The 22152-nt window shown below is 51.1% G+C and overlaps 1 protein-coding gene across 1 annotated transcript; it reads right to left on the reverse strand.

Moving 5' to 3' along the window:
* Window positions 1–315: 315 nt before the first annotated feature.
* On the reverse strand, window positions 316–22086 carry Phf19 (PHD finger protein 19). Its single transcript, XM_048340754.1, has 15 exons — window positions 22023–22086; window positions 19454–19654; window positions 18625–18706; window positions 15383–15478; window positions 14865–14965; window positions 14240–14388; window positions 12019–12114; window positions 11299–11367; window positions 11078–11198; window positions 8951–9018; window positions 7822–7986; window positions 7236–7323; window positions 6449–6534; window positions 5435–5530; window positions 316–2957 (listed from the first exon to the last, which is right to left on the reverse strand). The coding sequence occupies exons 2-15, from the start codon at window positions 19637–19639 to the stop codon at window positions 2615–2617; spliced, it is 1746 nt and encodes a 581-aa protein (XP_048196711.1). The 5' UTR covers window positions 19640–19654; window positions 22023–22086; the 3' UTR covers window positions 316–2614.
* Window positions 22087–22152: the final 66 nt, after the last annotated feature.

The following is a 22152-nucleotide window of genomic DNA, read 5'->3' on the forward strand; positions in this document are numbered from 1 at the left end:
ATGTGACTCAGTTCAGATTTCTGGAATTGTAGGCCTATGTGTGCCTGTACTTTGGTATTTTAATAGTGTCATTATCTAAGTTCATTTCCTTCCAATGCTGTGCCCTTTAGCTAAATGGTTTATGTCCAATAGGTCAAGTCCAGTAGATAAAGTTGCACACACTCTTTGGAAGTGCTGGAACACGGCTGAGAGAATGTTCTAGGCAGTGGCCGACGGGGCACAGTAGGGGTTACACCATGTTCAGGCTAAACTCAGGCAGTGGAAGTCAGAGCCTGTTCCTTCTCCTGTCCAACAAATAATAAATAATTCAGAAGGTAAAGATGGATGTTTTCAAAGGGAACTTTTGTATTGTAAACCAAACACATTAATTATAATTTTAACATAACAAATGTTATTAAAAAGCAGCAATTCAAAACCATGTATCTTTTAGAAGGTGCACAGGGTTATAAGGTCAGTTGGCAGCAATGCAGCTGTTGTCCCGAAGGAATGAAATGCTGGAGTAGGAGTTAGGCCCCTACTGTCTCCCAAGAAGGCAAGGCGCCCCTGGCCCTTCCCTCTGCACACCTAGAGCTCCCATGGAGCCCAGTGGGGAAGGTACAGATGTACTGTTACAGGCCTAGATCAGCCAGCTTCTCAGAAGCCTGGAAAGCACTGGGAGGTTGCTGCACTGGCTGAAATCAGCAGGAAGCCACAGATTGGATCCCAGGTCCTTGCTGGGCTGGGAGCTGGCTTCTCAGCTCCCTTCCACCTGGGCTGTCAGGAGGGCTTCAGTGGCAGCAGATGTGGGGCTGAGAACTGGGCCCAGTGTCCATCTGTCTGGGCTATATGGGAAGCAGAGGGAAGTGGGTGGGCTGTGTGCAGGGGAGGAGATGATGTCCCCTTGAAAGGCACTATAGTAGCTGAGGTTTAAGGCAAGGCCATCTAACCCATCTTGGGTCATCAGGAGTGTTTGCAGGTGGGGTGGGCCAGGCCTAGTGGCAGGAAACCTTGGTCCTTGGGAATGCTGTTTTGTTTTTATTTCTCCACCTCTACCCATCAGCTGGCAGCCTGCACAACCCAGGCAAGACAGAGGCCACAGAAGTAGTTGGCAAGGCTGGTCCTAGTCTGGTATTCCTGCTCCCTCCCCCGCACCACCCCCTAGTCAAGGCACTTCTTTCCTCTCCCACCAAGTGAGTCCGTTTCTGATAAATCTGGAAGCAGCAAAAAAGAAGGGGTGCTTGTTCCCCTCCCAATTTTGGTATCCCTCCCAATGGAGCTGAATGAATGTCTGTTCTAGGAATTCTATTTATATCTCCAGTAACGGGCTTGGGCCCTTGAAAAATCCGAGCCTATCCCCAAAAGTGACTGTCAGTTTCAGGCAGGGAAGGAATAGGAGACTGAGGTCCCCCACTTCCCTGTGGGGGAACCAAGCTGGTTCAAGGCCAAGGGTAGGGGGGCAGGAGCTGGGCTTTCACATTCAATTATAGCACATGGCCTTACAGGCGGCCAAGGGAGAGCCAAGAGCAAGAGCTAGGCTGCCCTAGAGGGAATGTGTGGCAGTACATGTGGGTACACGTGGTGGCATGAAGGCACTGTGTTGTGGCTGTCTGTACACATGTTGGCATGAAGGCATGTGTGTTATGTGGTGGTTTGTGCACGCATGGTGTGTGTATATTCATGTGGCATGAGAGCATGTATTAGGTGGGAGTATTTGTATACATGGTGGCACAAGGGGATGTGTATTGTGTGGCAATGTGTGTGTATGTGGGTGGTGGCATGAAGTCATCTTGTGTAGCTATGTGTACAAATGATCGCATGTGGCAGTGTGTGGTAGGTCTTGGATTTAGCAGGTTCCCCCAGAGGTTCCAGTCCTCTAGGTGTCCAATGACTCCTCCATAGCAGCCAGGCCAGGCCCAGCTCCATGGCAACTACAAAGAGCTGTGGTCTGGTGATGGGCAAATTTCTAGGACTTGCAGAACTGAAGGCAGCAGGCCTCCCACTCAGCCTTAACAGGAGGCCCCACTGCTGTCTGGGCAGAAATCTGGCTCTTCGCTCCTCAGGCCCTGGCTCCCAGCCTCTCTGCCACGTGGGTATTTCCAGAGGCAGGGGGAGTGGCAGGAAGGAAAAGAAAGGTCCCACAGCACCCCCCTTTGTCCTTCAGGGGCCCCATTCTCATAATGTGGTCCCTAGGAGGACCAGCCCCCATGGCCAGACATGAAGGTTACCCAGTAGAGGGACAGATGTGCACATGGAGAACATGAAAACACACAAACAACCCCCCCCCCGCAAAAAAGGAGTACAAGGTGGAAGGAGAAAGGGACACAAGCTAGAGGGGATGTGGATTCAGAGGAACCAAAACACAGCTGAAGGGGTGTGAGTGTGCAGACAGTGAAAAACAGCCCATGTGGCCTCAGAGATACAGGCAAAGGGTGATAGGCCCAAGGAGGCTCCACAACAGAACTGGCACAGCGAAGGCAGCACAGGCCTTGACTTTGGCCTGGTGGGCACACAGGCAGGGCCTTCTGCAGCTCTGTCCCAGTTCCCTCCCCTTCCCCAGCACGAAGAAGTGGGGAGCATATGGCTTCTGCTGTCCCTCCTTTGGGTTTTCAGGGCTCGGGTGGCCCCTGAGGAGTGGTCAGTAAGGGGTAGTCCCTTCCCATTCCACCAGGTACTGAACCTTGCCATCTGGTGTGACCCTCCGAGCCAACACCTGGTACTTCTCCCCACAGGCCAACCGCCCCGCTGCACCAAAGTAGTTGGTGATCGATGACTTGAGGTGGGACAAGGAGGAATCATCTTCACTGATGCTCTCAAATGTGTGGCTGTCAATGCCTTCGTCTGGTCGCTCAGGGCCCGAAGCTCCTTCAGCACTGCTGTTTGAGGGGCAGCGCCCACCCAGCTCGGCGGCCCGCCGCTTTGCCCGCAGGGGCAGGTACGCTTTGGCTGCTAGCTTCCTCTTGCGGCTGCCCACTGTCCGCCTGCATCAGGAGGGGAAGAGAGAGATGTTAGCAACGAGAAGGAATGACAGAAACAGACTGCTCATCCTGAGTGGTCTTCCTGGGGATCCAGCGCTGTGCCAGACCTTGAGAAACTTTTAGCAGAGCCCCACAACAGCCCTGTGAAGAGGAAAGGCTCAAGGGAAACAAATGCCTGGGGAGAGGAGAGGCCAGGATTCACTAACTCTGAAGCTCATGCTCTTTGTATCTGGGAACTCGGGTGACACAGTGGGAGGTGACATTGTCTGCACCTCCTGCAGCTGTGCAGTGCTTGGCTTTAGGCTGCCTGTCTCTCACCCAGAGTTTATCTGGAGCTAGATGAACCATCCAGGGATAAGTACTAAAAAAGAACTTGCTTCAGACAGGTAGAAGTATTAGCAAAACGGATACACAAAACAAGACACATAGTCACAGATGTGTAAGAAACTGAAGCCAAGCCCCAAAGCACTGGTGAGAACACGAGGAAGTAGTACACTGAAACACAGAGCTAGGGGCTGAGAATGTGGCTTGATGGTAGAGTGCTTGCCTAGCATGCTCGGTTCCATTCCTCAGCACCACATAAACAGGAAAAGCCAGAAGTGGCGCTGTGGCTCAAGTGGTAGAGTGCTAGCCTTGAGCAAAAAGAAGCCTGGGTCACTGCTCAGGCCCTGAGTCCAAGCCCCAGGACTGTCAAAAAACACAGAGCTAGGTGACATGGCTCAGCAGTGGAGTACTTGCTTAGCATGGGTGAGGTTATGTTCAATCCCAGCACCACATACACAGAGATAAATACTAATAACTACTGATGATGATGATGATGATGATGAATAGAGAGGCAACTGCAGAGAAAGACACCTAGACAGAGATGGAGACAGAAAGACTTTACACTTCTATGGGCATTACACTATTTTTGTGTCCTAGGGCTTGAAGTCAGGGCCTGACCACTTTCCTTGAGCTTTTTTGCTGAAGGCTAGTGCTCTTATCACTTCAGCCACAGCTCTACTTCTGGCTTTTTGGTGGTTAATTGGAGATAAAAATCTCACTGGCTTTTCTGCCTGGGCTGGCTTTAAACCATGATCTTCAGATCTCAGCCCCTTGAGTGGCTAGGATTACAGGTGTGAGCTGCCAGCACTTGGATTTACACTTGTAATTCTACTTCTTTAAGGGCCATACATACCTTAAACTGAAATTTTATGCCCTACAGCATCCTTACCACTGTGCTATTAATAGACCCCATCCCCGCCCCCTTTTTTTTGCCCATCTTGGGAATTGAACTCGGCCTGGGTACTGTCCTTGAGCCTCTTTGTGCTCAAGGCTAGCACTCTACCACTTTAATCCACAGCACCACTTTTTCTGAGTAGTTTATTGGAGATAAGAGTCTCACGGACTTTCCTGCCCAGTCTGGCTTCAAACCACAATCCTCATATCTCAGCTTCCTGAGTAGTAAGGATTACAGATGTGAGCCACTGGCACTCGACTCCCCATCCCACTTTGACAGACTGTACCCCTAGCCAGGCCTCCAGGGATTTCCGTTCCTCTCCCAGGCCATATACTCTTTTTTTTGGGGGGGGGGGGGTGGGGTCAGTCCAGGGCCTTGGACTCAGGGCCTGGGCCTGAGCACTGTCCCTGGCTTCCTTTTGCTCAAGGCTAGCACTCTGCCACTTGAGCCACAGCGCCACTTCTGGCCATTTTCTATATATGTGGTGCTGGGGAATCGAACCCAGGGCTTCATGTATAGGAGGCAAGCACTCTTGCCACTAGGCCATATCCCCAGCTCCAGTTTCTTTTCTTTCTTTCTTTTTTTTTTGGCCAGTCCTGGGGCTTGGACTCAGGGCCTGAGCACTGTCCCTGGGTTCTTTTTGCTCAAGGCTAGCACTCTGCCACTTGAGCCACAGCGCCACTTCTGGCCATTTTCTGTATATGTGGTGCTGGGGAATTGAACCCAGGGCCTCATGTATATGAGGCAAGCACTCTTGCCACTAGGCCATATCCCCAGACCCCATATACTCTTTAAGATGCCATCTTCCCCCTGCTTGGCCCTTTCCCTCAGGAACCCTGGGAGACACATGTGGCTTGGACAGTCAGGAGCCTGGATCAGGGCACCTTGTGATCTGAGAAGCATAAACGCACACAACCATGGCTTACAAAAAGAGGCTAAGAGCCCCAGAATGAAAGGACTCTGGTCAAATAATCCTAGAATTCAAATCCTACAGTCAATAGTATCATACCATATCCTACAGCAGGTGAAGAACATTCCAAAAGGAGGGATGCAAAATAACCTAAATACCTATCCTTGGCACGCTCCTCCCCCACCCCCCAGGAACTCAGTGCTAGAGGGTCACAGAGCCAGACTGTCGATTGCACACGGGTCCAAGCCTAAGCTTCAGATGCACAGAACGAGGCTGCACACAGAAGTGGGAGGCTAAGGAAATGACGGCCTGGCCAAGCTTGAGGGAGAGCTTGGACTCTAGGCAGCTCACCTGGAGTTATAGGAGAGGCTGGTAGAAGCAGAGCCTGAGGTGCTGGCAGCATCAGTGGAGTCCACATCAGAGAAGAAGGTCTGGCCTGAGCTGGCACTGAGACAGGGAGAAGGTGAGTGTGGCCTGGTCAGGTCCTGTCACCCTATCCTTTATCCCAGCCGAGGCCCATCTTCCCATTGCCAAGCTTTGCTACACCCCACACCTGCCTATCTGTTTTCTATATATCCAACTTTCAAAGTCTGGGAGTCAAAGCCTTCTCCGATCACTCCGCTGATGGTGATGATGTGCTTGTGACAATGGTTCATGAGCCACAAGGTACTTGTGCAACATCTTCTAGACCCAAAGTATTAGAGACATGAAGAGGTTCAGGGAGATTCAGGAATTTAGCTAAAGCAACCCAAGCTAGAATGGGAAGCTAAGTCTGGAGCTTTAAAACTCTAAATTTGTTAAACTCTAAATCCTTCACTTCTTCCTCAATGACTCCAGGAAGCACTGAATGACCTTCAGTGACCTCAAGCATGGGATGCCCCCAGAAAGGCTTCTATCTGACAGCTTAGGACAGGTCTGTGAGGACTTCCTGGAGGAAATAGCATCCTGGGTTTTCAGACGTGAGGGAAGACAGAGGGCAGTCCAGGCAGAAGGAACAACTGAGCACAGATGAGAAAGTATCAAGCTGCAGTAAGGGTGGGGTAACCACTGCAGTTTTGGTCTATGGCATGCCACGCAAGGCAAGAAGAGGCAGGGAGGGGGAGGGGCTGGAGGGGAGGGGTCTTAAGTGAGGCATCTTGGGCCTCCACTGGGGAGTGAAGGATGGTCTGCTGAAAGCCCTGGTGTGGAGACCTGTGGAAACCTTTCAGTGTGGACTCTTAACTGGAGGTTTCCAAAGGACAGGAGATAGTGCCACTCTCTTGCTCTTGCGTAGCCCCCTCTGGGCACTGTAGCTGATGGGCACTGGGCTTCCATGCTAGTCTCTAGAGAGCAGCCCTCTCTCTCTACTGGGTCCCTCACCCATACCTCTTCAAACTCTGCATTTCATCCAGCGTGAAGTCAAATATGCTGGCCAGGTGGTGGTTGGTGCTCCAGGCAGAGGTGAAGTCACTCTGTGGAGAGATGGCACGTCGGTCAGCAAACACCAGAGCTACCTCCCCATGCACATTTCTCTCCAGCTAAGGCTACACAGACTTCCTGCTATCCAGCCTCAGCTGCTGAGGGCTGGGCCCTCCCTAGGGAAACGCCTGTCACTTCCTCCTTTGGCCAGAGAGCCAGATCACCTTTACCTCTTTGGGCCTGAGCTATGTCAGTTGAACAATGGGGGTCAATAACCCCTGCCTGGCTTCACTCTTAAGAGATGCTAGGAAGCACAGGAAGATTCGATCATGGTTGTCCAAGGGCCTTGAACACTAAAGTACTGGGGAGATGAGACTTAGCTAATATTACTGCCCCCCAGGGAAGGATTCAGTCCCAGGGGCACATAAGTAGAAAAGCACTCTTCAGTCCTGCTCTAGGCTGCATGCTGCCACTGCACTGATGTGTGTGGTCCCAGGAAAGTCACTGCCTCAGTTTCTCCACCTCAACAGTGGAGGCAAGGATACTACTTGTCCCTGGCTCTAGGCTCTCAGAAGAATTTTGGGGCGATAAAGGAATGGTCTTGAGGTGCCTGGCTTTTCCATGTTTTCCTGTAAGAAATGGGACATGGGGAAGAGTCCCCTGGGCCTGAGGGGACATAATTGTCTGCACAGAAACCCCTAAGAGGTGTTGGCCCTGTGCGTGAAACTGGAGAATAAGAAAATCAGGAACTAACACTGGGAATAGCATCTTCCAGCAAAAACTTTGATCTTTTTCTTCTATAAACTCGCCTTTTCTGCTGCTGGAATTCGTGAGGCGACAAACTGTGGAGACAGAAAAGGGAGACGGTGGCCCAGTCAGAGCCTGAGGGCCAGACAGTGGCCTAAACAGAGGAGCCTTGGGAGGACTGGGGCCAGAATGGGGGCCAGATTTGGCCAAGGGAGAGGGATCTGGGGTGGGTGGGGGGCAGGCCCTTCCTCTGGAGCAGTGGTACGGAGGGGCTGTAGAGGGCAGAAAAGCAAAGGTGCCACTTGTGTGTCCAAACACCCTGCCCTTGGGCCCCAGGAGTGGGGACCCTGTCCCTGCTAAGAGGGTACCTTTCCATTTGCCCAGTCCTAACACAGCAGGACTGGGTCTGGGATCTACTCACTAGCCCTCTTGGGGCGCCTGCAGTAAGCCCAGTTGGGGGTAGTAACTCCTGACTTACAGGGATGCCCCACACCGCCTGGGTCTACTGCATAGTCTGCTTGTGTGCTGGGCTTAGGGGCCCGGGACAAGAGCCTGAGCTTCTGCAGCCCCATCCCCAGGTGTCCAGCACTGACCTGGCCTTGCTCCTTCCTCTCTTACGCAGCAGCTCAGAGGAGGTGCCGCTCTCACTTGGCACCAGCCCCTTGTCAGGCAACAGCTTCCCAGGAGGGTTGGGGGGGACTCGGATACGCAGGCGAAAGATGCACTTCTTCTTCTTGATCTCCTTGCCGCAGAGGAACCTGGGTAGATAGAAAAGTTGGTTGATCCATCCTGGAAATGCTGGCAGGTGCCTCCTTTTACCTCCAGTGGCCTCTGGGGTCTCATAGCCAGCTGAGAACAGGCCCAAATTCCTCCCTCCGCCTTCTGGCATGTATGTGGCTCTTGCTTTCTTCCTAGCTTCAACCAGCCACTATCCCACAGGAAAGGCCCCGAGGCTACAGAGTGGCTTATAAAATGGCATGTCCACGAAGAAGCAAGAAGTAGCATACTGAAGGGTAAGACAGATCTGGGCCATAAACCATAAGGAAGTAGAAGCAGATCACTCCAACAGAGGGGCCTAGAAACTCTCGCAGAGCAGGGACCTCTGTGGTCTCAGTACCTGGCACACAGTCGCACTCAGTCAATACTTGTTGATGGAACAAATGAATGCAAGTGATGGAAGAGCATCGTGGGTAAAGGGATGACCATGAGCAAAAGAACTGAGTGAACTGAACCTGTATCCTAGCACTGGGGAAGGTCAAGCCAGATGATCTCAGCTCAAGAGCTGGCACCCAGAGTCCATAAAGCAAAGGGACAGTGGTGGAAGATTGCCTTGGATGATGGGCATGGGGGCCTGGACATTCTCTTCCATGGTGATGAGAGTTAGAAATGGAAAGACACTAGCTGGGGATGGGTTGGAAGACTGCAGCCCACTGGAGGGATCGTGCATGGTTAAGACCCCTAGCAGGCTGGAGTAGGCGACCACCTCAGAGAGCAGGGGTACTGGGCCAGTTTGGGCCCAGTGTCCAAATAAGTCAGGCTGATAGGGTCCTGGAGAGGCTTTGCAGAGGACCCTGTACCCCTTTGGCCTTGGATAACCAAGAACAGGAAGGATTTCCCCAGTGAAAGAGAAGGGGAGGAGGACCCAGGCAGGGAGCACAGCTTGAGCAAGGGCCGTGAAGCAGGAAGAGCCATCAGACTGAAATCCCACCTCCCCGTACGCACCGGCTTTTGTAACTGTTCAGAGCGTTGAGGAGATGCGGTCCTCGGTCTGTCACGGGGGTGCTGGTAAGCTAAGGGGAGGTCAGCGGGACAATCAGACTAGGCACAAGTATTGTCTGAAAAGGCCCATTTCCCCCTCCCGCTCCATCTCCGGATGCTTCTTATCTGCCACGTGATGACCACTGACTTACATCATCACCTCAGACAAGTCTTTCACCTTGGAGTTCATTTCTCCATCTGTAAAGGGTGAGGAAGACTCCTGGCCTAAATGTATCAAGAGCTGTATAGGACCAGGGATGTAGCTCAGTGGGAAAACTTGCCTGGCACGTCCAAGGCCCTGAATTCAGTCCCCAGCACTACCAAAAAAATGTCTACACCCTTGGTTCAGTAATAGGTTCGATGATACTGACATAATGTGTATGTGTATATATATATCATAATATATACATATTTTGTATATATATACATATATTATATATATAAAACTTTACTTACAAAATGTGACCTTGTTTCTAATGGTGGACAAATTAGGAAAGAAACAGAAAGGATATTAGTACACTGTGGTAGAAATCAATGCAACCATTTCATGTTTATGAATCTGGGTGTAGTATCAAATGACTGTAAGTCTAGCACTTACAGGAGGATCATGAGTTTGAGGCCCAGCCTGGGAAATAGAGCAGACCCTGTATCAAAACAATAAGATGTTTATGAAAACACCTTAATAATATGGAAAAGTATTTACAATGCAATATAACATAAGAAAGATAATTTAAAATTTATGGACTTTGTCTAAAATATATAAACAGAAAAAGCTGCATAGAAGCTTATCTATTCCTTATTTCTGGCTAGTGTGATATGGGAATATGGGATTTTTTTTACAAGTATACTTGTGAGTGCATTTTTAGCAATTGAAAAATTGTCTAACAGGGCCACGTATGCTTTTTATTATAAATCAGGAAAAAGAAGTTATTTAAAAGATATCAGGGGCTGGCCTAGTGGTAGAGTGCTTGCCTTGCATACATGAAACCCTGGGTTCAATTCCTCAGCATCTCATATATAGTAGAAGCAAGAAGTGGCGCTCTGGCTCTAGTGGTAGAGTGCTAGGCTTGAGCAAAAAGAAGCCAGGGACAGTGCTCAGGCCCTGAGTTCAAGCCCCAGGACTGGCAAAAAAAAGAAAAGATCTCAATGTCTAGGGCTGGAAGTCAGTGAGAAAGCACTTGCCTAGCACATCTCATCTCTAGAGCCAGAAATGAAACAAAACAACAAAAAATCAAATCACACCAAAGCCTCAACTATCCAGGGTATATATGTTTTTTGTTTTTTGGCCAGTCCTAGGCTTGGACTCAGGGCCTGAGCACTGTCCCTGGCTTCTCTGCTCAAGGCTAGCACTCTGCCACTTGAGCCACAGCGCCACTTCTGGCTGTTTTCTATATATGTGGTGCTGGGAACTCGAACCCAGGGCTTCATGTATACAAGGCAAGCACTCTTGCCACTAGGCCATATTCCCAGCCCCTCCAGGGTATATATGTATGTATGTAGGGGGTATATATGTGTGTGTGTATGTATATATATGACATGTGTTTATAAATGTATAAACGTGTATTTTATAATTATATGTTTGATAAACATTTATATAAAACATGTTTTATGAATGTATAAATGATCAAACACTGTAAATGAAGATGATATATGAAACTTCTGCAAGCATATGAGCTACCTTTTGTTTTTGTTTTAAATCAAGGGTTTGAGGCAGTCAGAAGAGAAGACGCCTCCCTCTGCATGTAGTAAATTCTGAGGGTGTCACTGGGGACTGAGGGACGTATCCACAGTTCAATGTTGGTTCTCCACCTCTGACATTCCCAAAGTCTCTGTTGTCACCTCCTACACAGTACAGGATCAGCAGGGAGTGAGGTCTCCTCCACTCTCCATCCTAGCCAGGACCAGCTCTCCTAGTGCTGCGTTAGTGAGTCTCCTTCCCCGAGAGCCAAAATGTGAGACCATAAAACCCCTTCCAGGGAACAGGCTGAAGGTCTGGAGTCAGGGTGATACAGTCCAAAGGTAACAGCTCGGATACCTAGCGACCATGTAGACATATGACTGTTGTCCCTCTGGTACCCCAGTTCTTCATACCTTGCCAAGCTGCAGAAGCTCCCAGTGGTGGTTGACAAAGGCCAGAATCTCCTCAAAGTCAAAGTATTTCTTCTTGCTCTGCACCCCCAGGTTGTAGAGGGCTAGGTGAACCACATCCACCCTGGACAAGAGGGCAAGGGCCAGGTGAGGGGCAGGGTGACCCCAAGAGGAGGAGCAGGGATGGGTAGGAAAGGCTGGGGCCAGCCACCTTCCATTCTCACCATCGCAAGGGCAGCCTCTCGATGTACTCGGGGCCCTGGTTACACACGGAGCAGAGGAACAGGTAGAACCTGAGGATGGGTGGAGAGGGGCCTGTGCTGAGGTGGACTTTGATAACTTGCACAAGACAGCCCCCTAACCTCCCCCACAGTTGTCTTCTCATAGTCAATACTCACTCCTGAGACTGCTGGCTGCGGATCAAAGAATAAATCCTATCTCTAGCCTCTCTCAAATATCACAGCCCTACAGAGCAGCTGAGTTCATAGAGACGAGCTGAGCCAAGATGGCCTTTGTCTTCTCTGCGACACACACACAATCACAAATGACATGAGACATCAACCAAAAACATTCATGATATCTGCTTTGACAGAGTGCCTTTGTGAGCTTCACCTCATTGGCCACAAGTATCCATGTCCCTAATGGCTCCTAGGACAACTCTGGGCAGCCAGACCAAACTGGGACAAGGGCTACGCCATCCCTCCTTTCCCAGACACTTGAAGAGATGGGAGATAGGAAAGGATTTGCTTAGGGCACCCTCAGAATTAGTGATGCCACCCAGCATGTTCCTTTATTGCCTCCTGGCCTAGCACGGCTAGGGGCCCCTTTCCTCATAGATGCTTCTCTCAGACAGGTATAGACTATCACAGAGTCCTTAAGTTATATGCCATGTCCTCATCCTCTTACCCCAGCTTCAAGGTCTAGCTAGACCAAATCACACCTACCGATCTCCAAACACCATGGGCTCGTTGAGGCACTGTGTACAGGCCTCATGGAACCATTGTCTGCACCGGTAGCATTGTAACATCCGCAGGTACCATCTGGGGAGAAAGGAAAACCAGGTCAGCTGTATCACAGGCAGGAGGAGCAATGACCTTTCCAAACACAAGACTCCCACTCCACTGGAAGAAAGGAAAGAGGACTCTCAGTGACCAAGTGCCTGGGCTATATGAGGGAAAGGCCCTGCGGGCCAGAATATGCCAACTCATTGGGTCTTACCATCTAATGTATGGTGGTCCACCACCCCCAAAGTACAGATGTGTCAGAGGACTTTTGGCTTGCTCAAGATCAGAAAGTCGGTGGAAGAGGATGATTCAGATCCTCATCACCCCAACTTTTCAAAGCCCATGTTCTTCCTACCATGCCACACTGAAGCCTTCTCCTTTGTCTCCCAAACATCAATGGTAAGGATGGTTTGCCTAAGAAATCTCACGGAAGAATAATGTCTCCAGTAAGCTACGTGGGGATAGGCCTACATCTGTTTTTCTCACTTGGAACTGTATCTACCCTAGCACAGCCATTCCAACAACCAGTCCTTGACTATGAAAGAAATAAAAAAGTACTGTTCCTTAACAGTTAATGGAGATGTGGTCCAGACTAATATGCAGATTCCTGGGTCCACTTCAGATCTGTCTAATCTTTGGAGAGGCCTTTAGGAGGCACATTTCTAACAATTACCCCTTTAAGCACTGAGAAGCACTATCTTATCAATGCTGCAAATGTTTCTCCATTTGTTGCCCATGAAGACTCTCAACCTCTGGGAAGTTCATGGGTAACTAAGGTAACTAAAGCCATTTGGGAGATCACGTTGCTCAAGTAGTTTGCCTGAGTTACCAAGCTAGGCTGTAAGCATAGCCTCTAGGTCCTTCAGTTGTCAAAAGAACTGGCACTTGACATTTGTGACTTCTGCAGGTCTTGGAGCCTCTGAGAGCAGAGACGCTACCTTCTTATGTGTGCCTTCAGGGCCCTCTCACAATGCCTGGTGCAATCAGCCCTAGGGTACAGATTGGATTGCTCATGGCTACAAGGAGGTCCAGGCCAGCCAGGCATGCTTGCCACTGCAGGGAAGGAATGCCTTCCACAACATGCCCAGCAGAGAGCCTCAACCCTGCTTGTACCTCTCTGGGCAAAGGATCTTCATACTCCACCTGTTTCATTGGCACTGACAATGAAGAGAACCATAACCTGCATGTAGCAGTAGCAAATGCCCCCGCCCCCAGGCAGAAACTCACATTTTAAGGGGTTTACCAAGATCCAGCACTATGTGAGTCTTTGACTCATCAAATGTAAGTTCTGTGCACAGCCACCACAGGAGGGGAACTAAAACCGAGACTCGGTTGCACATCTGGAAAAAGCCAGAACTACAAGAGGATCTGGTCATCCTTACAAGGATGTGGCCCTGTGTCAGGCCTAGGCACTTAACTATGCTCCAATACATCCTCCTTTTCCAGAGGACCCAAGAAAACACCTCTGCCTCTTCTCCCAGTGCCACCTTGATGTTAACTGCAGCCTGGGCCTTATCTTCAGGTTCTCAACTCCAGGTCCCACTCCTCGAACCCTACCCTAGAAGCCTTGCCTTCAGGGACCGGCTCCTAGAGAGCCCAAGGCATCCTGGCTGGCTAGATGTCTCCCAACCTGTCCTGCCTCCCAGGGGAGTCCTGCACTGGGGATGGGGGGACCATGACAAAGGGATGGAGGGCCCAGCCCTGCAGGCCCTGCCCCCTCAGATGTCATTCCATTTGCTCTTGTGGAGTCCCGCCCCGGAGACGATCACCTCGGACCTGCCCAGTCTGGCACTGCCACTGGGGCTGTCATTCTGGGCCTGCCCTGTTAGGCCACGCCCCAGAGGCTGTCACTCCAGACTTTTCACATTCGCTCCCTCGACTGTCACCCCAGACCCTCTGGCTCCTGGCTCCGCCTCCGAGGCTGTCACGCTGGCCGCACTTCAGGCCCAACCCCGAACTGTCACTCCAGACCTCCGGTCGGACCTCCCCCCCTCCCCCTGCCTGCGCCTGGCCCCGCCCCTCAGACTGTCACTCAGGGCCTGCCCCTCTCAGGCCCCGCCCCCGAGGCTGTCACTCCAGGCCCCCTGCCTGGACCACTCAACGGGGTTCTGTCACTCTGAGGGCGGCGCCTGCCCTGCCCATCTTTGCCCCGCGGCCTTACTCTCCCGGGCCCCCGCAGTAGCAGTAGCATTGCTGCTGGTTGGTGCGGTGGGGCGAGTCCCACTCGAGCTCCTCGGGCTGGTAGGACAGCACCATCTTCACGGCCTGCAGCGTCCGGGCGATTGCACCCTTCTTCAGCGCCCCGCCTTTCTAGGGAGGAGAGGAGGGCTCAGAATCAGCCACACTTACCAGCACACAGCCAACACGGTGGGAATGCTGGTCGGGGTTTAGGGAGAACCACATATAATCCACATAATCTCACCAATTACGAAAACATCCTCTATGCAACAAGGATCTCCAATTATGTCAGTACTCAACAAGTATGATACAGATAACAATTACTCGTATGTACTGATCTGGGTATTTACATTAATCTTCTCTTTCAATAATGAGGCACCCTTTCTGCTCTGGACACCAAAACTCGACTCCATTTTACAGCTGAGGAAACTGAGGCTCAGATACTCAGGAATCTGGCCAATGTACAAATAGCTGGTAAGTAGCATCTCTCTAAAGGCTACAGCCCCTTCTGCTTTGGAGCTCAGGATCTATGATGGGAGAGGGGAGGTCACACAGCCCCATCTGGTGTCCGGTGAGAAGGCAGAAGCTAGGACAGTCAGAGTGCTCACCCGCACAGCCAATGCGAAGATGCAGCGTCGACAGAACCAAGGAGTGAGCCTGGGCCCATCCGCACTCCCTGCTATGGGGATGTGGCACTGCTGGTGGTAACCTGTGGCAGAGGAGAGGGTATTAGTGGCTCAGGGCCAGTGGACTCAAAGATGGCAAGACTAGGAGGGCTTCAATAAGGAGAGTTCTAGCTGTTGATGCTCCACCCAGGCAAGATACCAAATTGGTGTCCAGGCTGGGGGCCAATTAATTGGTGGCCCCGACTCGTGTAAGAGGTGCCCAGAAATGGCTTCAGTAACTGAGCCCGTTCTAACCCATTCACCCTCTTTGTGTAGGAGAGCCCCAAGTTACATGTTCCACTGTACTTTCTCAGTTTTCCCCAAGGTCACCTCCCAGGACCACAGAAACAAAAAGACAAACAGGAAAGCCCAGCAGTGAGGAGCAGTGAGTCTCAGGGGGGCAAGATAGAGGGGAGACACACAGATTGGGGCCTTCTTAGTGTCCTGCTCGCCACACTCACCTAGGCCACACTTCCCACAGATGAGGATCTCATTTAGCGGCCCTGATGTCTTCCCCAGGCAGATGTTGCATTTGGGCTCCTCCCCTGGAACGCCAGCTGAAAAAGAGGCCCTTCTCAGGTCAGATCCAGCTCACAGGACGAGTGAAAAAAAATGGCTGTTCAGGAGCTGAGCCTTGACTGCACAAATGGGCTTGGCACCAGGCTGCATGGGCCCACCTCACTGAATCTGCCCCTAAACCCTTCTAAAGTACCTCATATTTGTTACTCTTTTTAATAAACAAAAATCTTAAAACAGTTGTACAAAGAAGGTTGAATTCAATATGAATATGTGTACAACACATCTTGATCAATGTCACCCCTGCCATCATTCTTCCTCCTCTCCCTTCTGTCCCAACCCCATCATCATACACATTCTAAAGATGGGGAAATTGAGGCCAGAGGCTAAATTACTTGCTGAGCTAGTAAACAGGAGAGGTGATATTCAAGGTCATAGGTGTTAGACATCAAGCCCTTTGCTCTTTTGACACATCATATTTCATCTCCTCACCCCCTTTTTTTGCCAGTCTGGAATTTGAACTCTGGGCCTGAGCACTCTCCCTGGCTTCTTTTTGCTCAAGGCTAGCACTCTACCACTTGAGCCACAGAGCCACTTTCAGCTTTTTCTGTGTATGTGGTGCTGAGGAATCGAACCCAGGCCTTCCTAGGCAAGCACTCTACCACTAAGCCACATTCCCAGCCCCCCCTCCCTTTTTTGTGGTTAAACAACATTAATGAGATAATATAACCATATGTTATAACAAAACTCCTTTAGTCAATGATTGTGAACTCACAACCAATCATATTTCGATTATATTCTCAGCCACCTGTCATTATTTTGAATCAAGATCCAAATACCCAATCATTTTTCCCCATAACTATATCCATTATATCTCTGGAAGAATTAAAACTTTTTTAGAAAACATCACCACATATCTTTTATTTAACCTAAACCCAATTGTATTAATATGAACAAATTCAGTCCACACTTCCAACTGTCTCTCAAATAAAACTATGACCACGATTTAAAATTTTTTTTTCCTGAAAGAAGGTTCTAATAAAATCCCCACACAGTGACCAACTGATAGACTTTTATTAGAGTTTCTTCCTTCATCTCTATTTGCTTTTATTTGAATTTTTTGTTGAAGAGCAAATGTTCTTAAATGGGTTTAAATGGCAGTTTACATGGACTGAATAGGGATACATCAAATGGCAGAAATGGTATCATTCATCTTTCCATTGCCAGGACCTAACATGGCATATGGTAAGTAACAGGTGCTCAGTGCCCAAGCCAGGGACCTTGTCTTTTATTCCTGAATATTGCCCAGGAAGGTAGTGTCCACAGTGGGTTTCAGTATGTCTTCATAGCTTAATTAAGCGATGGGTCATAACTTACAGCATGCCCAGCCTTGTGTTCTCATCTTAGGGAGGGTCAGGGGGACCTCCATTCTGCAAGGAAGAAGCAGCCTGCTGTTGGGGTCAAGCTGGGCCTTCTCTACAAGCCTTGCAAAAGTAAACTGTCTTCTATCTCCAGTTGACTCCTTTCAACGAAAGGGTAACTAGGAAAGGCCATGTTCATGGCTTTGGATTCTTACATAGCACATTCAGGGTGTGAGGGGCTTAGAGAAGGAACTGGTTTCTGTCAACACAGTTTCTTGAAGAAAGGGGCTATTTGAAAGATCTAAAAACTGGCTTGGTTCTTTGGCCTTATGATTTCTGGGAATTATTTCTTATGATAACATTATTTAGAAACTGCTTCCTCAAAATTAAAACAGGCTATACTGTGGGGAGCACGTGCCAGTGGGAAGGTCAATGAAGACAGCAAATGAAGCTGAATATGGTTGAAGTACTTTATATGCACGTATGGAAATAGAACATTAAAACTGGCTGGAATTCTTTTCAGAAATGGGTTAGGAGGATGAGGAAGAGAGATGGAAGGGGAATGAGTTTGATCTGAGTACACTGCATGTGTATACAGAAATAGAATGTCCCCTTGTATAATTAATATATGCTAATAAAATCTTTAAAAAAAAAGAAACCACTTCCCTCTAACTCTGCAGCACTGGGTTAAGCATTTTGCAAGGATTCTCTCTCTGCTACACTGTAGAGCCAAGACTTTCAATATTTCCATCTTGAAGATGAAGAAACGGAGTCAAAGATTGGATATTACTTACAAAAGTCTATGCAACTAGTAACAAGAAGAGCTAGGGCATAGTTCAAGGTCTATCTGACCCTAGAACTTGCCTCTTACACCCCTGCATAGGGCCACATCCTTTCTCCTATTGATCACAAATGGTGAAGAGGTTTCTTCTCTTATGCCATGATTGGTAGGGGCTACTTAGAGCTCTATGTCAAAAATAGATGGGTGTTGGTCGAGCATTGGTGGCTCATGCCTTTAATCCTAGCTAACTCAGAAGGCTGGGATCTGAGGATTGTTCAAAGTCAGCCTGTGCAGGAAAGTCCATTTGACTCTTAATTCCAATTAACCACCAAAAAGCCGGAAGTAGAGCTATGGCTAAGTGGTAGAGGACAAGCCTTAAGCAAAAAAGCTCAAGGACAGCACTCAGGCTCTTGAGTTCAAACCCCAGGAACAGCAAAAAAATTAAAATCAAAATCTATGATTGCTGTGATAGACTACCGACACCCTTCCTGGGCAGGGAAGGGAGAATGACAGCAAGAATGCCCCTAATTTGTCATCTCCTTAGATAATTTCAGCTTGCTGAGGCCGGGGTGGTACTGGGCCCTGCTCCCTTTCTGTCCTAACAGTTGGTCTGGCTCCAGCAGACCTGTAGTCTGCCTTCATTCTGCCTGGCTGGTCCCTCTTAGCTTTCATGGTCTTTCTCTATCTCCACCTCCCCCAGGAATAGAGCTATCTCCACATACCGACAAGGGGATACTGTTCAAATCTATAGATGGCAATTCTGATTTCTTGGCCTCCTTTTCATTCAAGGACAAACACAGGCCTGAAACCCAGAATCGTAATTCCCAACACCTGCCTATGCCTCATTCCACCTGTCCTGACTCGCTCCTGAGGGATGAGTACCTCAGGGGGGGGCAGGGACAGATGTCACACAATTGGTCATCTGATCATCTCTGGTGTGTTTAGGATTGACAAACCAGGGCAGGTGCCAGGAATAAGAGATAAAGGCAGTGAAGGAGAGTGAAAGGGGGAACAGGGGGACCCCTGAAATGTGAGGATCACTCACCATGCTGTATGTCCTTCCAGAGAACCCAGTATTTGGAGTTGTCCTCAAAAGTCACAAGGCAGCTTTGCTTAGAACTGCTGACCTGAGGCACAGACAGGAAACAACATGAGACAGTGACTGAGAAAAAAAAGAAGAGCCAAATTGGACCCTGGTCTTCCTCCCATTTTGGTATTGTGCTCTAGAGAACAGGGTTAGGCTAAACAAGGAGGGAGGCGTTGGGCATTTGGCTCTATTAGGAGTTTGGGTAGTCAGGGACTTGATGGAAATGTTGGAGCCAGGTAGACACCTGATCCCCTCTCCAGCCTGGTTCTCTTTGCTCTAGAAGGTTCTCAGAGTACCTTTCTAAAGAACTGGTCTTAGGGCTGTTGTCTGCTTCTACTTCTAGCTTCTGGGCATGAAAGACAAGAAGGGAACTCCTATGGGTGTGACAAGACTGCTGACACCCATCATGGGCAGGAAAGGGAGAATGACAGCAAGAATGCCCCTAATTTGTCATCTCCTTAGATAATTTCAGCTTCCTTCCCCATCACTTGCCTGAATGCCAGGCCAGAGGATGCACACAAAGACACTGAACTGAAAAATGGGGACCAGAGAGGAAAGACGTTTGTTTACCCTTTTTTTTTTTTTTTTGCCAGTCCTGGGGCTTGGACTCAAGCCTGAGCACTGTCCCTGGCTTCTTTTTTGCTCAAGGCTAGCACTTTGCCTCTTGAGCCACAGCACCACTTCTGGCCATTTTCTGTATATGTGGTGCTGGGGAATCGAACCCAGGGCCTCATGTATATGAGGCAGGCACTCTTGCCACTAGGCCATATCCCCAGCCCTTGTTTACCCTTTTGATCTTCCCGAGGTAATACAGCCCATCCGTCCACCGGCACAGCACATACTGGCCCTCGGTCAGCTTGGACATCAGATCTTTGAAATTGTTCTTGGCTTTAACCAGGGCCCCCTTGTTGGGCAGGTGGCTGGGAATACCGTAGGAATCCCGAGCCCCTGAATCAAGAGCTCGAGTCTCCATCAGGTCCTGCTGACACTGAGAAAGAAAGAAAAAGGAAATTGTTTTTTACTTTCAGATTCCCTATTTCTGAAAGCCCATCAGGGGAAGGAAGAAAACTGCCATTTCTGAAGCCAACAATATGTGTGACAGGCATGTTTAGGATCTGGCTGAGTCTTCACAGTGACCCTAGGAGAGGGAGACACCGCTACTCCCACTTTGCGGATGGGGAAACTGAGGTGTGGCTGATGGGCCAGAGGCAAAGCCTTGGTTCTGTCTTACACACCACCCACACCCACACCTCAAGTTGTTTCTAAAGAGAAGGAATCCCAACCAATGCAGAGCTAAGGCTCTGCCCAGGAGGGCGGCAGAGGAGGGGGCTAAACCCCACTCCTTGCCTCAGCAGGCTGAGTTTTTATCCTGCGCATGAATACATCCAGATTCTCAGGTGGAACAGAAGTCTTCTCCAACTGGGCTCATGGCAAATTTTTGCTCCTCTTATCCCTTCCCCAGCACCTACTGGGAGAAAACACCTAGGAACGAAAGCTCCAGGGTGGCTGGGAGACCTTGGACAGCTGTGGCCACCTGTGTCGTTTGCAATCCCCTTTCCTGTTTGCAATGATGGGATAATTTCATGGAAAACCATCCCTGGGACATGTAAACCTGCTTGGGCTTTGACCCAGAAGCACTTTTGCTCTGAGCAGTTAGATCACTCATCCCCATCCATGCCAGTCTCTCCGGACCGCCTCTCACCATCCTGATGGACAGCTGTCCTCCACTTGCCTTCTCTTTCCTTGCTAATGGCACTACCATAGTCCCCAGGACACCCCGGACATCTCAGACTGCTCCAGTAGTGAGTTGGCTAACTTCAAACACAGTGATCCTGGCATCCCTGCCCTCTTTTCCATCCTGTCCGGGACCGGGGTCAGGCCTCATCTGTTGCTTGTGTCATTCATTCACTCACCACTTACTTCAATACCCGTATCCTGAGCCTGGTGCTCAGCTCTACTAGGCACCTGAGGTGAGGAATGGCACCACCAGGACTCAGGGCCACACTCCTGTTTTCCTGCCTCTCCACCGGACTCTTTCAGAATTCTTGTGGCTCCCCCAAACCTTTCTTGGTGTTCCACACCTGCTCTTCCCCTCTCTGGGCACCTCTGGCACCATGCCTTTCCACACACTCTGCACTGTGGCCAAACAGAGACTTGCTCTGTTCCCGGCACCTCCTCCTCCTCTGGTCCTCTGCCTCTGCTAAGGCCCTGGGCACCTGGCGTCATCAGGGAGAATGTGGTGTGTGTTTCCGTGTGGGTGCACCCCTGTAACATCCTGATGTCCGCACAGCACTGAATATGGAACCTAAATGCTCCAAGCACGTGCGTGTACGGTACGTGTGCGCGTGAGGGGCTTGGCTTCCCTGATAGGGAGTGGGCCCTGCGCTCCGCGCGCTCCGCCCCCCCCCCCCCGTGCACCCCAATGTACTCTTTTCCCCAGGGCAGAGGGCCAGGCACTGGACAGGGGATGCGGTCAGGAGCCCCTGCCCTCTTCCTGCCACCTGGCTCCGTGGGCGCGGTGAAGACCCCGCCCGGCTGGCCAGGGGCCCCCCGGTGGCGGCGGGCCGTGGCAGGTTCACAAACTGACACCTCCGGCCCCGCTGCGCCGCGCCCCCCTGGTCCGGCGGGGGCCCCTACCCCGCCCGCCACCCTCCCAGAACAGAGGTGGGGGGGCGGGCTGTGATTGGCTGATTCAAACCCATCCGCAGCCGGGGGCCTGTTTGCGGGTTCCCGTCCGCGTCCAGTTCAAATCCGCGGCGCCCGGCGCGAGGCGCGGGGCCGGGCGGGGGCAGGAAGCGCGGATGATTCATGCGCCGCCGCCTCTCCCGGCGCGGCCGTTGACTTTTTTTTTTTTTCCTTTCCAGGTTGTTTCAGGAGAAAAGCTTGCAGCGGTGTCCCCTTAAGGGGTTCAAGCGCCCCTCTCCAGTCACTCCGACGCCCCAACTCTCCCCGCCCCACCCCGCCGCAGCCGGACTTCGGACGTGAGCAAAATCCCAAATGCCCCGCTCCATCCCCTCTGCAGGGAAGGAAAAGATCTGGGGGCCCCCCCCCCCCCGGGGACGGCGGGCGACCTGCTGCCGACCGCGTCTCCCCTCTGCCCCCCCTCCCCGCCCCCCCGCCGCCGCCGCCGCCAGACTTGGGGAGCCGCACCGAGCGTCTCGCGGGTGCCCCGCACGCTCCCGGGCTCGTCGGCCGAGCGCACGGCCCGCGCCCCTCCCCCGCCCCGGGCGCCGGGGGGGAGCGTTCGCCCACGCCGGAGTTCCGCGAGCTTTCCAAAAGGAGAGGAGAAGGACGTGGTGTGCAGGGAGAGCCACGCACGCGTGGGGCGGGGAGTCCCCGGGCCACCCCGCGCTTACCGCGAGGCTGCGTGTCCGCCGGTCCCACTTGGAGTCTGGCCACCGAGCGCATCGGAGGCGGAGGCGGTGCGCTCTGCCCGCGCTCGCGCGCGCGCGCGCGGCGGCTGCCCGTCCGAGTGTCCGCCCGTGG

This window comes from Perognathus longimembris, chromosome 1 (genome assembly GCF_023159225.1).
Source record: "Perognathus longimembris pacificus isolate PPM17 chromosome 1, ASM2315922v1, whole genome shotgun sequence".
NCBI classification, from domain to species: Eukaryota; Metazoa; Chordata; class Mammalia; order Rodentia; family Heteromyidae; genus Perognathus; species Perognathus longimembris.